This window comes from Peromyscus maniculatus, chromosome 17 (genome assembly GCF_049852395.1).
Source record: "Peromyscus maniculatus bairdii isolate BWxNUB_F1_BW_parent chromosome 17, HU_Pman_BW_mat_3.1, whole genome shotgun sequence".
NCBI lineage: Eukaryota > Metazoa > Chordata > Mammalia > Rodentia > Cricetidae > Peromyscus > Peromyscus maniculatus.
The window spans coordinates 47,068,095-47,085,371 of NC_134868.1; the positions used below are offsets into that span (position 1 = coordinate 47,068,095).

Here is a 17,277-nt window from a genome sequence, read left to right on the forward strand (position 1 = left end):
GACAGGGTTTCTCTGTGTAGCTTTGCGCCTTTCCTGGAACTCACTTGGTAGCCCAGGCTGGCCTCGAACTCACAGAGATTCGCCTGCCTCTGCCTCCCAAGTGCTGGGATTAAAGGTGTGCGCCACCACCGCCCGGCTGATCATGGTTTTTATAAGGAAAATGATTCATAGAAATTTGGGAATTTCTGCCATAAAGATGGCCAGGGCACTGTAATGCGCACTGCAAAGAACCTGCACTGTGCTGTACCTCATTTGTTGCTGTTTTAACATTTATTTATTTTACTTCATGTGCATGAGTATTTTGCCTGCATTTGAGTAACATATGCATATATGTAACATGTATGCTTAATGCCTCTGGAGGTCAGAAGAGAGTGTTAGATCCTCTGGAACTGGAGCTACCCTGTGGGTGCTGGGAACTGAACCCGGGTCCTGGGGAAGAGCAACCAGAGCTCCTAACTGCTAAGCCATCTCTCCAGCCCCGCCCTCTCTTCCTGACATCATACCTGGTCCCTGTATTCAACAAGCCACTCACCGGGACGGCTTCTTTGATCACTGGCTCTTCTCTTGGTTTTTCTGGTGCGGTGTCCACCCTCTCATTTGGTCTCTAGGCAGAAAAATGTAGGGACAGAATAAAGCGGCAGGAAACTAGCAACTGTGGTGTATGAACAGAATCAGAGAAAACTGAACGGTAGGGAGCGTGAGGGAAACACCACTGACGTGAGGAGTGAGATTATTTGTGCAGTACATGCCGGACGCTGGTGCTACCACTTTCTAAACCACGCTAGAACTCACCTCTGACTTTATCACCTAACAGTACTGTTCTAAGCAAACTGGCTTTGTCCCCTTTAAAATCTGATCTCTTCTCCCACCCGCTCCCACCCCGGTTACTCTGTCTGACATGTAGGGGGGTCAGAAAGAAGACAACCTGGGCGTCCATTCTCTCCTTCCACCTTTATATGGGTGCCCGGATCTGGACACAGGTCACCAGGCTTACTCAGAAAGCATCGTTACCCAATGAGAGCTCACCAGCCTGACCGGTTTTCTTTTTTAAATTTAACAGACTACAGGAAAAACAGGGCACTGAAACTGCTCATAAGGTGTATCCTGGAATCTTTCTGGAAACGGCGGTGGTAATGTATATGGAGAGCCTTACATTTTCAGACTCCTGTCCAGTATATTTTATAGAACTGTTGCTGAAAAGGCGCTGAGGAGAAAAACGGTTAAGTGTGAAGATCTGCCAACATCCTGCGTATAAAAGCAACCCGGCGAGACGACGTAGACGGGGCTGGAGACAGTTCAGCAGTTAGCAGCACCTGCAGCTCCCAGCACCCACATCTGGAGGCTCACAACTGCCTGGACCTCCAGCTCCAGGGGAGCCAAGGCCTCTGACCTCTGAAGGCACTCATGTGCACATGCCTGTATAGACACACACACAAGCATAATTCAATACATGACTAAGTTGTTTTTAAAATGTACTTATATAAAAATAAAATTGGAAGTCAGGCAGTGGTGGCGCACACCTTTAATTCTAGCACTTGGGAGGCAGAGGCTGGTGGATCTCTGTGAGTTCAAGGCCAGCCTGGTCTACAGAGTGAGTTCTAGGACAGGCACCAAAGCTACACAGAGAAACCCTGTCTCAAAAAACCAAACAAATAAAATTGGTTAAATTATGGTATAAAGGCAACATCTACATTATCTACCTACCAATATATACATTATATATACATATATATGCACAAATATGCATGTGATGTGAAAGCAGGAGATGGGTATTTGTTGGAAGAAAGGGGACCATCAAGACAGGGGTGAGGTATCAGGGAAGGGTAGTACTTATGCAAGTATGAACGAGGAATGACATATGAAAATGTCATAATGCAACCTACTATTTTGTACATTAACTAAAATATTAATTTAAAATAAAGGAATCTAAAAGTTCAATGTATAAACTATTATATTACGTTTTAAATCATGAGTCCCCGAAATACATTCTTTTTAAAGTGAACTTTAGAAAACTGGAGACATGGTTTTTTGGTTAAAAGCACTGGCTGCTCTTGCAGAGGACCTGGGCTTGGTTCCCAGAACCCACGTGGAGGCTCGCGGCATCCACAACTCCAGTTCCAGGGAATCCAATGCCTTTTTCTGACCTCTCAAAGCACCAAAGCATACACATGGTAGAGAGACCTACATGCAGGCAAAACATGGTCAACATAAACAATCGAACAATCAAACTTTTTTGAAATAGTGAGCTTCTGGCTAGCAGGATGGTAGCGGCACTTGCCACCACACCTGGCAAGCTGAGTTCAATAGCTGGAACCCGTGAGGTGAGGGCAGCCTTGATTCCTTCCGACTCTTCACCGAGCTCCACGTGTACACCACGGCAGACCATACAGCCAGCACCACAAACAGACGGTAACTTCAAAAGTAAGTGTCTAAGTTGGGTCTAGTGTTGTACATTTGCAACACCAGACACTTGGGAGCTGAGGCAGGAGGACAGCTGAGGCTGAGGACAGCAGAGTGACAGAATTTTTGTCTTTAAAAAAGGGGGCGGGGAGATAGTATAGAACTGACTCCCCTAAGCTGTACTCTGACCCCCTACATAGACACACATATTAATACTGATAAATAAAAATGTTACAGGCAGGTTAGATGATGCAATCCTGTAGTGGCGTGCTTGCCAGAACATAGATTTCCTACAGGCTTAAAGAAAACAAGGAGTTGCTACAAGGCAATTTGGAACTAGCTACCAAAGTCTAAAATACATTTACTCTTCAATTCAGAAGTTACATTTCAGGAACGAATCCTACAGAAACACAAAAAAGAAAAAATTTAACCAGAGGGATGATAATTATAGTATTAATTCATGGCATTAATCCACACATCTATCAACATCTTCAAACATTTTACTAAAAAAAAAAAAAAAAAATCAATGTGTACCTGAAAAAGATCTGACGCAATTTAAGACAAATATATTAACAGTAATTATCTGTTTTGACAATGAGATTAGGGAAATACTAAAAGAAAATCTACTTTTGTATTGTTTGCATTTTCTGTAAAAAGCAAATTTTCTCAGGAGACAGAGGTAGGCTACCCAGGGCTAATGAGACTATGTCTTAAAAACAAACAAACAAACAAACAAACAGATGATAAACAGACAAATAAATAATTCTACGAAGTAAAAGGTTTGTTTTTATTAGTTGGTCTGTTTCTGGTCTCTCTATGTAGTCCTGGCTGTCCTGTAACTCACTAATGTAGACCAGGCTAGCCTCAAACTCACAGAGAACCAACTACCAGGTCCCAAGTGCTAGACAGAATTAAAGGTGTGCATTACCATGCCTTTTACTTTCTTCCTTTCTTTCTTTTTTTTTTTTTTTGTTTAATTTCTTTTCAGAGGATACAATTCAGATGGCTTAAATAAAGTCATATGCTTATAAACAGATATGACTCTGACCTCAAGGCTTCTCTGAGAAAGAAGGTTATAATCTGAGACGCAAAGGAAAAGGAGCTGGCTTAGGAGGAAGTGGAGAAAGAAAACACCAGGAAGAAGCAAGTGGGTACAATGGTTAGAACAGGAGCAGCTCCCAAAGGCTCATGTTTGAATGCTTGATTTCCAGTTGGTGAACCTTTTGAGAAGGATTAGGGGGAGTGGCCTTGTTGGAGGAAGTATGTCACTAGGGGTGGGCTTTGAGGTTCCCAAAGCCCACACTGAGCCCAGTGTCTCTCTCTCTCTCTCTGCCTGCTGATCAGGATGCAAAGCTCTCAGCTACTTCCCAGCACCATCCTATCTGCTTCCCACCACGATAATCGTGGACTAACCCTCTAAGCAAGCCCCAAATTAAATGCTTTCTTTCATGAGTTCCTTGGTCCTGGTGTCTCTTCACAGCAATAGAACATAACTAAGATAGCATGTATAAGGTACCCAAGGTTAAAAGGCAGATTTTCTTTTTGATGGCGATGGGGCAGGGGAGTGGTTTCGAGACAGGGTTTTTCTCTGTGTTAACAGCCCTGGTTGTACTGGAACTCGCTTTGTAGGCCAGGCTGACCTCAAACTCAGAGATCTGCCTGCCTCTGCCTCCTGAGCCCTAGGATTAATGGCGTGTGCCACTGCCCTGGCTCTGCAAGGCACCTGTTAATATGCCTTATTAGGACTGGAGAGATGGCTCAGCATCTTCCAGGATTTGATGTGTAGCACCCACATGGCAGTTCATAAATGTCTGTAACTCCAATTCCAGGGGATCCGACACCCTTTTCTGATCTCTGCAGGCACCAAACACGTAACACAGTGCAGACATACATGCAGGCAAAACACCTATGCACATTAACATAACTAATTAATTAGTTAATTTCTTAAAAAAAAAAAGGCACACCTACTGAAGAGGCTTAGGCAGACATGTACTAAGTCATTTTTGTTTAAAAGATGCCGTTGGCTGCCATGTAGACAGCGTTCTGGAAGGAAGCAGGAGGGGAGCAGAATGCTTGACTAGGACCATGCAGTCATCCAGGACAAGGCGGTGGTGACCTCGGACAGGACAAGCTCTGGTAGACGCTTCTGTGGTGCTCCTGAGCACACGTGAGGAGTAAAGAGGACGGGGCGCACACCTTTAATCCCAGATCTTGGAGGCAGACTCAGTGGATCTCTGTGAGTTCGAGGCCAGCCTGGTCTACAAAGCAAGTTGTAGGACAGCCAGGGCTGTTACACAGAGAAACCCTGTCTGAAAAAAACAAAAAGACAAACCCCAGAATTCCTCCCTGATCTAATGCCTCCACTTCTAGCTGTGTCCTCAGATAGCAAGCAGAGTCTACAGCCATGTTCGTACAGTGCTACTCCAAACAGCTAAGACATGGACTTGACACACACAAAGTAAATAGGTAAAATAGGTAAATTCTGGTAGAATTGAAGCTCTAATAACATTAGCTAAATAAATTTCAAAGATATAAGCAAAACCATATTCCCCCAAAGAACAAAAAAACTACTGCTCACAGTAATGAGGAGAAAAAAGGAAGCTGGATAGATAGATGGCTGAGTGGACAAGATAACTTGCTATGCAAATGTAAGGACCTCAGTTCAGATCCCAGCGTTTATACCTCGAACCTCAACACTGTGAGGAGCGGAGACAGGGGAATTGCTGGGGCTTGCTGCCGGCACAGCTCTAGGCACAAAGAGACCCTACCCCAAGGGCGAGGTAGACCGTGATAGAGAGGGAGACCCAGCATTCTCCTTGAGCCTCCTACTCCCCCTACATGGATCAAATGGGCACATGCATCTGCACATACACATGTACATGTACTACATACACAGACCACACATACATACATACAGACCACACACACACACACACACACACACACACAGACGAACAAAGGAAACAATTTACAGGGGATAAAGTGTGCCTTTTTCTTTTACTGTCTGAGTATCCAAGTTTATTGGTTTTTAAGTGTGTACAAGAACATTTTGCATGTGAACATTTTTCAAGAGCAAAAGGGCATGTACTAATGGCCCACACCCCAAAGGGCATGTACTAATGGCCCACACCCCACTCTTGTTCCGTCTCCATGGGGATTCCAGCCTGTCTGGAACTTTGTAAATGTTCCTGCCTGAAGGTAAGTGCTGTGATCTTAAACCAGCTCCACTATACAAGGCACCTAGACTAACAGAGCAGAATGCAAGCTCAGGAACTAAACGGACTGTTTAACCTGGCTTCTTTATCTGGGAGGGGTTTTCATTTACTTTTTGTTTGTGTTGGGTTTTTTGTTGTTCTGTTGGTTTTGAAGACAGGGTCTCATGTAGCCCAGGTTAACCTCAAACTCCCTATACAGCCAAGGATAACTCTGAATTTGTGATCCTCCTGCTTCTACTTCCTAAATGCTGGGATTATAAGCCCAAACCATTAGGATATGTTTTTAACAAACTTTATCAAAAAGTGTAGCCTAATAAATACAGTTAATATCACCCTACTTGCCAGATTCTTTTTGTTTGTTTGGTTGGTTGGTTGGGTTTTTTTTTTTTTGTTTGTTTTTTGAGACAGGGTTTCTCTGTGAAGTTTTGCTGCCTGTCCTGGATCTGCTCTGTAGACCAGGCTGGCCTCGAACTCACAGAGATCTGCGTGGCTCTGTCTCCTGAGTGCTGGGACTAAAGGCGTGCACCACCACTACCCCGATTCTTTATAGCCAAAGTAAGTCAGGCCAGCACAGCAGTTCTCAGAAACTAATAAGCTAAAACCCAAATCCAAATCTACTCCATTTTTGTGATTCTCCCAAGCACTGTGTATCGATCTCTCTTCACTATCGGTCTCGAAAAGGCATGTCACAATGGGGCTGGGAATGCTGCTCAGTGATACAGCCCGTGCCTGCCCTGTGCAAAGCTCGACTAAGAACTGCTACAGTGAGCCTGTCTGGGTCCCCATGTATTCATCTACTCAACACAAAGTCAGAATGAGACATGTGGAAGGCGGTTCTGTGGAGGGTGTTTGTTAGACAACATCAAGAACTCATGACGGGGGTGGAGGGATGGCTCAGTGGTTAAGAACATTTGCTGCAGGGCTGGAGAGATGGCTCAGAGGTTAAGAGCACTGACTGCTCTTCCAGAGGTCCTGAGTTCAATTCCCAGCAGCCACATGGTGGCTCACAACCATCTGTAATGAGATCTGGTGCCCTCTTCTGGCCTGCAGACATACAGGCTATATACATAATAAATCAATAAATCTTTAAAAATGGGGCTCTTCCAGAGAAGAGTGGCTCCCACCAGCCTGCAACCCTTAACTCCAGGAGCCCCGGCCTCCTGCAGCCTCCCTGGGTTCCTGTCTGTGCATGCGCACACAACATGATGAGGGGGATGGGACGGGACGGGATGGGGACAGCTCAGAAGACAAAGGCACTCGCTGCCACACCTGACAAGCGAGTTTGACTCTTGGGAGGAACAACATGGTGAAAGAGGAGCATCTACTCCCCCAACTTACCCTCTGACCTCCACACACGTACTACAGCATGCATGTGCACATGTGCATGCACACACAGACACAAACAGCATTTTAGAGAGCACTGCAGTGCATGCTAATTTTAAAAACCAATCAAAGAGGAGGAAAGAGGGGCAGTGGTTGGAGAGAGAGAGTAAAGCAGTCAAAGCACTGGCTGCTCCTCCAGGGGGCCTGGGCTCGAGTCCCAGCACCACATGGCGGCTCATTACTGCAACTTCAGGTCCAGGGAATCCAGTGTCCTGTCTGTCTCCACAGCTACTGCATTCATGTGGTACACAGACATACATGCAGGCAAAACACCCAGACACTTAAATTTTTTTAAAGGAAGCATTTCATTCTAAAGCCTTCATTCTTACAGATGTAGACTATGACACCAGACTCAATTCTATTTCTTTCATAACATGTGACATCCTTTAAACCTTTGTGTGTGGGGTGTGTCCATATATATATATACACACATAAATGAACTGGAAGAGAAGCATTATGAGCAGACGTCCTTTGCTTTGCACTCAGTCACACCTTCAATTCTTAGAACAGTGCCAGAAACATGATATTCAATCAACATGTGTTAAATGAGTAAGAAAATGACAGAAAAATAGGAAAATATGTGAAGTACCTACTTTACCGCCCCCCCCACTAGGGGGGGAGGGGGGAATCAATTACATTGAATCATATGAAATAATAGGATCCAGCTGCCCAAGAAATGTTCAATTAACAAGTAATCTTTCTTTAAACCAAAGAATAAATTAACTTATTCAGATATATAAAATATGAAAGCAAATAACTGTCACAAAATAAGCATTAGTTCCTTCCTAAATGCATATCTAGGAAACATCTGTAGTTTATACCACAGACTCTTCATTCAAGTTAAAACTGATCTATTACACACTTACTATTACCTTATTGCCATGAAACTTCACAATCAAATCTCAGACAGTAAAATAACCTACCAGAGCTGGGCATGGTATCTAATGCCTTTGGATTAAAAAACCAAATAAAAAATAAACAAATAAACAACAACAACAACAAAAATCCACCAGTACACATGGGCTTTTATAAAAACTCCACCTAAAGTCCTAATCAGCGTGTTTGTGTAATCTGACTTTATTTATTTATTTATTTATTTATTTATTTATTTATTTATTTATTTATTTATTTATGTTTTTCGAGACAGGGTTTCTCTGTGTAGCTTTGTGCCTTTCCTGGATCTTGCTTTGTAGACCAGGCTGGCCTCGAACTCACAGAGATCCGCCTGACTCTGCCTCCCGAGTGCTGGGATTAAAGGCACGCACCACCACCGCCCGGTTACTTTTTTATTTTTGAGACAGGGTCTCACTATGTCGTCCTGGCTGGCCTGGAACTGGCTATGTAGACCAGGCTAGCCTCACATTCACAGAGATGCACCTGTTCTGCGTCTGTCTCCATTTTCCAGGCACAACCCCCGGGGAACGCCCTGACGGTAAAGAGCTCTTCCACTTGTGCTTAGTTAGCAGCAAATGTGGGACACAAGTGTTGAACTACCCGTAAACTACCAGGTAAACGAAATCCCAGCTCTCTCTCTCTGCCTTTTTTTCATCTCCTAAAACCAAGAGTTTGGTAGAAGCAAGTAAAGATACCTGAGCCCCTCAAGACAAGAAAATAAACAAGCCGGAGGCCGAGTAGACAGGTCTGAGTCGGGGGCTAGCCTGGTCTACAGAGAGGGTGCCAGGTCAGCCAGAAGCACCTTGCTAAGGATTACAGGAAAGGACTCACCGGAAATACACTTGGAGAGACAGACAAAGAAAAAGGTATCCAACCCCCAGTGAACAGGAAAGGTGCCTCACTCACACTCTCCGCCTCGGGCTCTAACTTGGGGGTCTTGTGCGGCCGGCGCTCTTCGGGTCCGGGCGCCTCGTGCCTGCTGCTCTTTTTCCTCTTCTCCTTCCTGCTCCCGTGCTTCGACTTCGTGTGCTCACTCGCCTGGACTTCATTTAAAAGGTCCCCACAAAGGGAGGACTCGAACAACTCCCTGCCATTCTGGATAGTTTTGGTTATTTTTAGTTTAATCTCAGGTGAGCCCGTCTTCTTTGGAATTACAGTTTGTGGTACCGAGGGAGGAGGAGGAGGTGGCTGTGGAGGAGAAGGTTTTTCCAGACTTTCGTGTGGTCTTGTGTTTGGAATTTCTGAATGGTAATAGTCAGCGGGGCTAAAGTTTCTAACTGCACCAAAGCCGTTGGCTGACCCATTGGGGTACTGGTTATATGGCGGGTATTTGGTCTGAGTGTCATACAAGCCGATCGATGGTGGGTAGCCATTGGTGAGTGGAGGAAGGTCTTCTGTTGTGGGTGGATACTGAAAACCTTGTTGCAAAGTAGCTTCGAAGGGTGTCTGGCCACCATCTTCAGCAATGTCACTGCTGTTATCAAAGGCATCCTCCTGGCGGATGTTGGCGGAGTCAATGAGTTGAGGTGGTTGCTGAATTGTGTTTCCCATGATCCCTTGCATGAAAGAGAAAGAGAAATCCATTGTTCTGCTCCAGCATCCTTAACTTTCCCTTTCTCTCATCGAGCCTAAAATTAGAAGAGGAAGATGAAAAAGTATTAAAATTCTAATAGGCAAGAAGCCAACCAATTGATAAGGATCACACAAGTGTTTTCACCCTAATTTTGACATTCAGATATGCAGACATTAAACCTACATAATTCTGACATGAGACAAATCGGATCTACTGTGAAGCCCAAGCTGTCCTAAAACACTGGGGAGCCTCTTCACTCATTCCCCAGTACTAGGATTACAGGACACACCCAGCAAAAATCCTGCTCACGTTCACAACGTTAGCATGTATAAGTAATTGTCATACATATATACTTCTACCTTGTTTGTTTGTTTGAGACAGGGTTTCTCTGTGTAGCCCTGGCTGTCCTGGAACTTGCTCTGTAGGCCAGGCTGGCCTTGACCTCAGAGAGCCACTGTCTCAGCCTCCCTAGTGCTGGGATTAAGGCTTTGCCACCACCGCCCAGCGTTATACTTCACTCTTTAAATGGTTGCATAGTAAAGTGTAGCGTCACTTTAATAGATTCAACTACGTATGCACTACAAATCAACTAGGTGCTTACAAGTTTTTAGCATATAAACATGTCTACAGAAAAGCTTTGGAGGCAAAGTCTCACTATGTGGCCTAAAGTGTCCTCAAACTTCTGGTCCTCCTACTTCTGCCTCTGAGGACTGGGATTATAGGCATGCACTACCACAAACATTCAGCTCTTGAATGTTTCCTTCAGCAGGGTACACTACCTATCATATGCCTGTCATCCCAAGACTGAGGAGGTGGAGATAGAAGGAGCTTGAGTTGGAGGCCAAACTGAGTTATATATAAGGAGACCATGTCTCACAGAGGGGAAAACAAAACAAAAAACTTCAAATTATAAATCTGTGTATGTATCTATTCATACAGAACAGATTTAAAAACTTTATATCTAACTGCAAAATTGTTCTATTGACCATACTATGTCAATTTATAATCATATTAACAGTGTGTAAAGATGCCTAATTCTTTATATATACTCTTGGCCATTAGCTAGTTGTTTTTAAAAGTGAGGTTTCCAGGACATTCATTATAAAATGCACATGCTGGTGTCTTACTCTTGAAGAGTCCAGTTTAATGAAGTCTCTCTGTGTGTTGGGAGGCGGGGAGCAGAGTCTAAGTATTTTAAGATCACACCCCAGCTGATTCTTGAGGCCGGTCCTTTGTTAGATCATCTCAGTTCCTCACTATATTTATTATACAATTAAGGAATATATCCACAAGGTATCTGAACATGCCCACTAGGTAATAGTGTTATAATAGACAAGCATCTGCAACAAGACCACATCCAAGATGAAGGATTAACGAACAGTCTCTATATGACTGACATCTTCAGCTACAGAGCAAACAGGTTTTTATTCCCTCATTAACTCTGGTGAGATGATTTTAGCTGTTTGGAAATATTGTGAAGACTTCTGAGGCGTAGAGACCAGTTCAATTCTATGGTTAATTAACACTGTCTATCTACCATCTTAGTTCGAGTAGTGTCTAGTACTTATCAAACTCAAACCAGCACAAAAGAGAGGGAAACAAAACCTTACAGTACACCTTTGGGGCCATGTCCGTCACTCACACAGCTGCTGTTTGCTCTAATCTAAGTCAACAAATAACATTGCGAACGAATTAATAAAAAGGCAAATGATGGCCGAGTGTGGTAGCACCCATCTTTAAGCCCAGCATTTAGGGAAGGAGAGGCAGGCAGATCTCTGTAAGTTCAAGGCCAGCCTTGTCTACACAGTGAGTTCTAGGACAGCCAGGGCTATTTACGGAGACCATCTAAAAATAAAAATAAAATAAAAAGAACAAAAACCACAAGGAAATGCGTAGGACTACTAAACCCAGCTCCTCAAACTGGTCTCCACTGAGGCAGCAGATGGCAGAGAGCAAGCAGCAGCGTTCTCACTTTCTCGGCATCTCCTCCGGGCCAGGTATTTTATACAGTACGTCATCCACCCTTCATAACAACCTGCTGGGTAGCTAGGTGTTGTGATTCCCATAAAAGAATGCGGAGGTCTGAGTGAGGGGTTAAGTGGCCTGCCTGAACCACAAAGCCAAGGGTAGCCCTGGACTGAATCCAGGCTCCTGTGCCTCTACAGCCCATGGTCTTTAGCACTATACTATCTCCTCCCCCAAGCTATCAGTTTCCAGAGAATTCGTTCTTTTGACCCTGTGCTTTATTCCTGGACAACTGTCAAAACAGCAACTACTCTAATGACTACTTCTGATGTTTAAACAGTGCTTTACAGAGTTCAACATGAAACCTCCCAGTAACCTTTCCCCAGATATTATCTTATGACAGATGGGGAAGTAGAGGCAGAGAGAATTGAGACAAGTACACACAACTCCGTCAACTGACAGTTCAGCGTCAACTCAGCTGGCTCCAGATCTGTGCCCCAGCTAGCACACTCCATTCACTGACAGAGCTGAGAAGTGTTAGGAATAATGTCTTAGGATGCAGAGCAGTGATGGAGACATTTCTGCAATGAAATCCTTGACAAAAACATAGAGCTCGCAGCAACAGACATAAGAAGATTCTCCTAGCTGGCTGCAGCTGTCAACCCGGACACAGCCCAGAGTTACCCGAGAGTCTCACTGGGGGACTGCCTCCATTAGACTAGCCTATGGACATGTCTGTGGGCCTCATGGTTCCTGCCCAACTTCCCTCAAAGATGGATGGTGACCTGGAAGTATAAGACGAAACAAACCCTCCCATCCAGATCCAAGTTGCTTTTGGTCATGGTTTTTATCACAGTAATAGAAAAGCAATGTAGAAAGGTATAGATGGATAAATCTTTCCCACCAGCAGGTACCCAAATAACCAGTCAGAGGCTTAACATTAATTACAAACTGTTTGGTCTATGGCTCAGGCTTCTTGCTAGCTAGCTCTTTCATCTTAAATTAACCCATTTCTGTTAATCTATGTTTTGCCACATGGCCGTGGCATTACCAAGCTCTGCTGACATGTTGCTCCTTGGGCGGCTGGCTGATGTCTGCTTGGATTCCACCCTCTTCTCCCTGTATCTCTCTTGGATATCCTGCCTGGCTCTTATCCTGCCTTACCATAGGGCAAAACAGCTTCTTTATTAACCAATAGTAGCAACACATATCACAGCTTACAGAAAGACCATCCCACAGCAGAAAGCATGACTTATAATTCTAATTCTACCACACATAGAGCACCACACAGATGGAAATAAAAACTTTCGATTAATACTCAACTTAAAGGCACGTTAAATATTCACACCCAATAAGATGCAACCTGTATTTTTAGTTGTGATCACTGTTGTAGATGACATAAGCTTCCAAATGAGTCTCCCAAATCAGTCTACGTTTTCAGATACACGTATTCAGTCAGACTCAGGCTTCTCTACTTTTCATTAATACCAAACAAAAGCTACCACGAATTGTGACGTTTTCCTTATTTTCCCTTCTCTGGTCCTAACTGCAATGACAAGAGTATTTTTTATAAGTACCGAGGGTGTTAGGGATCGTACCCGAGGCCTTGTGTACCCTAGCATTCTCTCTACTACTGAGCTACATTCCTAGTACTAAAGGAAATGGTTTTAAATTGTGTGTGTGTGTGTGTGTGTGTGTGTGTGTGTGTGTGTGTGTGTGTACCTCGTGCGCATACATGTGATTCAAGTACCCATAGAGGCTTCCAGATCCCCTGGGGTTGAAATTACAGGGGGGCTGTGAGCTGCCCAAGATGGGTTCTGGGAACCAAACTTGGATCGTCCACAAGAGCAGCCCCCTCTCCAGCCCCCAATGTGCATTCTTACTTCATCTGCAAACACCTCTGGAAGGCTGCCAAGGCAGATGTGCTTTCGCCTCACTTGCTAGACAACTACACCAAGTACCAGAGATGTAGATTTTCCCAGGGCCACAAGGCTAATTAGTGATTTGGCTTGAAGACTAAATTTCCTGCTTTCTAATCTTGTGTTCTTTTTCACGGTATCTTTGCCAGAGAGAAACTGATGACATAAGAACAACCATACTTTAACCTCAGGAGTCACACATTCAGGACTGGAAGCAGGCCTTTCCTACTCAACTTGGCTTCCCAACCAATTAGTCACAGCTTCTGTCCTTTTTATTAGCCTCCTATACTACAAACCATAGAATCATAAGTGACTTTGTCTTCCTTCCCTGTTAAATCACGAAACTAGTTTGAACAAATCCTATAGTTTCTTCTTTACGCTCTGTTTTTTCTGAGACAGTATCTCCCTATGTTGCCGTGGATAGCCTGGAACTTGCTATGTAGCTCAGGCTGGCCTTGAACTCAGATATACCCTACCTCTGCCTCCTGAGTGCTAAAATTAAAGGTATGCATCACCACATCTGGTAGTTTCTTCTTTTAAAATCTGATTTATTCTTTGACTTCTAATTTCAAAACACAACCAGCCCTCAGCACCTTATCCTAGACTATAATCATTGACATTTCTAGATATTTTTTGTCTTGTTTTTAACGTAGCCAGGATGGCCTGGACTGAATTCTAGGCAAGTTCAGCCTCCCAAATGCTGAGATTAAAGGCAACAGTCACCACACCTGGCTACCTAGATATGTCTTGCCTCTAACTTTTCTTCACAGCAGTTAGAAAACAGTTCTTGAAACTAATTCCAAACTTAAAAACACTCTAGCTTCATAATTTAGCAAATCTCCTCTGTGCTTTTCAAGGTTTCTGTAACCTTTCCCCCATCAATCCAAACAGCAGGTGCATGAACCAACTTTCCTGAGCATCCACGGAGCCAAATATCTTTAAATTGTGGACTCACTGTCACATTACACTTACTTAATTCTATAAAGCAAATAATATTTCCATTTCACATGAGGAAAGATTTAAAAAGGAATCAAAGGATTTGCTCTCAGTCAGTGCAGCCAACAGAAGCTGGCTGAAATGGTGGAGCTGAGATCTCACACGGTACGCTCTCTGCAAGTGCCTCCAATGTTCCTCCTATAGAAACGTCTCACTCCCCCCCCCCCCCCCCACTCCACTTGTAATCCAAATGCCTGCGGGAAGGCACTCCATATCTCAACTCTCACTTCTCACTCGATCTAAATGTGTCCTTCCAATCTTCCCTCCCAAAGAAGCCGCATCTGTCAGCTGTCCAAGCAGGAAGCCTCGGAATCACAGTGTCTTATTCGAATAAGACTCGAGTCTTATTCTCTACATATGTAACGCCCACTGTCTACGTCATCTCATCTCTTGATGAACTCTCTCAGCTTTCTGACTCCACAGCTCGCATTACAGGGTCAATGAGTGAGTGGGTTTATACTTGACCCCTCAACCAGGGAACTAATTTGCTCTTGCCTCTACCCAGAGCCTCAATCACATGTTCCTTATTCTGCAGTTTGGTATGGATGGACATGACGACCTGGCCACTGTGGTCTGGGGCTCTCCAAAGGTACCACACGTACCTGTTTGGAGCTTAGTTTAAGGACAGAACTGAGATCAGACGCACATGAAACTACCAGGAACACAGCTACCAGGAAACTGTCTCCAAGGTCCCTAGGGCAGCCTGTACAGGTGACAGGCAGCAGCATGTACTATCAAGGACGCTGCTGTTCGCAGCCCCTGCATACCAGGCCTCCATCAGAAACCTTAATCTACAGATTAACTGGCTGTAGATTCTGTAGATTCCTTCCTTCTTTCCTTCTTTCCTTCTTTCCTTCTTTCCTTCTTTCCTTCCTTCCTTCCTTCCCTCCCTCCCTCCCTCCCTCCCTCCCTCCCTCCCTTCCTCCCTCCCTCCCTTCCCTTTTTTCTTAATTTGGGGCAGGATCTCATTATGTACTCCTGGCTGGCCTGTAACTCACTGTGTAGATCAGGTAGATTCAGAGATCCACTTGCTTCTGACTCCAGGGCTGAGATTAAAGGCTGATGCCATCATACACAGCACTCCTTTCTAAAGTAGACGTTGAGAAAGCAGTTTGCTGGTCACATTTTTATTTTGTGTACTCGTATGCACATGTGGGCATGTGTCAGAGGAACCTCTCAGGAGTTGGCTCCCTCCTTCCTTCCACTTATGTTTGCTAACAAGTGCCTTCACCTGATGAGCCATCTGGCCAGTCCACTTTTTGTTCTGTTTTGTTTAGACAAGGTATCACTAGCTCTGGTTGGCCTTAACCTCACAAAATCCACCTGCCTCTGCCTCCCTAGTGTTGGGAATAAAAGCACATGTCATCTACACCCAGCAAAAAGTCAGTGTTTTGATAATTATTTTTTCAAGTTATTTTGGAACTACACGTGTCATCATCCTGTAGTGGCTTTTAGACACAGGACAGCCAGGCAACAACCTGCAAACAGCAGACACGTGGCCTGACGCCAGGATTAGAACCTCACAAGAGGACCATTCTGTGCCAATGGACACACACAGTTGGCTCAATGCCCAGCTCTAAGACATGTGGACCTATAATTTCAGGCAGCGTTTTCTGGATCCCTCCACCTTCCTTAGATCCTTTTCTAGAGCCCGTGTCTCCCTTGTACAGGCTGCTGGGAGAATTAAGTTAGTCCACAAAACCCACTTAGGACAGTTCCTGTTGAGGTTCGCCCTCAGCGCCTCTGCCCTATTATTTGACACAATATTGGATGTAAAAGAACTAGTCAAAAAGAAAAAAAGAGATCTGACCTAACACATTTACAATGTGTTTTTATTTTTAATTGTATGTGCACGAGTATTTGCCTGCATGTATGTATGTGCATCATATGCATGCCTGATGACCATGGAGGTCAAAAGAGGGTGTCAGATCCCTGAGAACTGGAGTTACAAACTGTTGAGAGCTCCCATATGGGTGCTGGGAACAAGAGCAACAAGTGAGTCACCTCTCCAGCCCTCACAATGTCTTTAGTAAGATTCGATGTGTAAGGCTCATAAACTAGCAGTAAGCAGTGTGAAACAAAAGGTGCCCAGGAATCAAATGTATTGCCACTCTTATTAAAAAAGACATTTGAGGAAGAAAACGAATGTGAAGCAAGGAAGCACTGAGGCCACGAAAGGCAGGCTGGGGAACTTAGGGAGTTTTTCACCCACTGCATTAAAACCACTCTGTACAAATAATTAACGTTCTGACATCTTTGTGTCCTACATGAACCCCAGCAAGGACAGCAGACCTCAGGTGGGAGTGACCCTGGTGGCAGAGAGCCTGCCTGGTGCGTATAAAGCCATGGGTTTGGTCCCAGCACTATAAATAAATAAACAAACAAACAGCGAGTCCTAATTCTTACTACTAAACGTAACAGGGATAACGTACTGGTATAAACAGAAATAAGAGCAGGACTAGAGAGGTGGGTCGGTGGTTCAGAGCACCTGTTGCCCCTGCAGGACTCCACCTTGACTCTAGGACCCATGTGGTGACTTTCGACCATCTGAACTCTATTCTATCAGATCTGATGCTCTCTTCTCACCTCTGCGGGCACCAGACACGCAGGTATTCTGCATACATACACATAAACAAAACATTCATACACAGAAAGTAAATGTTTCTACATTGTTGTAAATAGTTACTATCACTAATAATTATAATAACTAATAAACCTTTAGCAGTTTACTATGTATCAACACTCTCCTAAGTGTTCTTGGGTTTTTGTTGTTGTTTGTTTTTTTCTTGGTTTTTTGAGACAGGGTTTCTCTGTGTAACAGCCCTGGCTGTCCTAGAACTTGCTCTGTAGACCAGGAGATCAGGCAGGGAGATCTGCCTCCCGAGTGCTGGAATTAAAGGTGTGCGCCACCACTGCCTGGACCCTAAATGTT

The 17,277-nt window shown here is 44.3% G+C and overlaps 1 protein-coding gene and 1 non-coding gene across 8 annotated transcripts in view; both read right to left on the reverse strand.

Annotated features, from left to right (window-relative positions):
- Nsd3 (nuclear receptor binding SET domain protein 3) overlaps positions 1 to 17,277 on the reverse strand; it is a 110,717-nt gene that overhangs the window by 66,340 nt on the left and 27,100 nt on the right. For all 7 annotated transcript variants that reach the window (XM_076553774.1, XM_076553777.1, XM_076553776.1 and 4 more), the window contains exons 2-3: positions 8,799 to 9,520; positions 533 to 604 (exon numbers count right to left, since the gene is read on the reverse strand). In XM_076553774.1, the coding sequence (XP_076409889.1) occupies positions 533 to 604; positions 8,799 to 9,476 (750 nt within the window). In that variant the 5' untranslated portion in view covers positions 9,477 to 9,520. The remainder of the gene's footprint in view (positions 1 to 532; positions 605 to 8,798; positions 9,521 to 17,277) is intronic.
- On the reverse strand, positions 15,022 to 15,157 carry LOC121823620 (small nucleolar RNA SNORA70). The gene has a single exon (XR_006065131.2). It is a non-coding gene; the product is annotated as a small nucleolar RNA SNORA70 (small nucleolar RNA).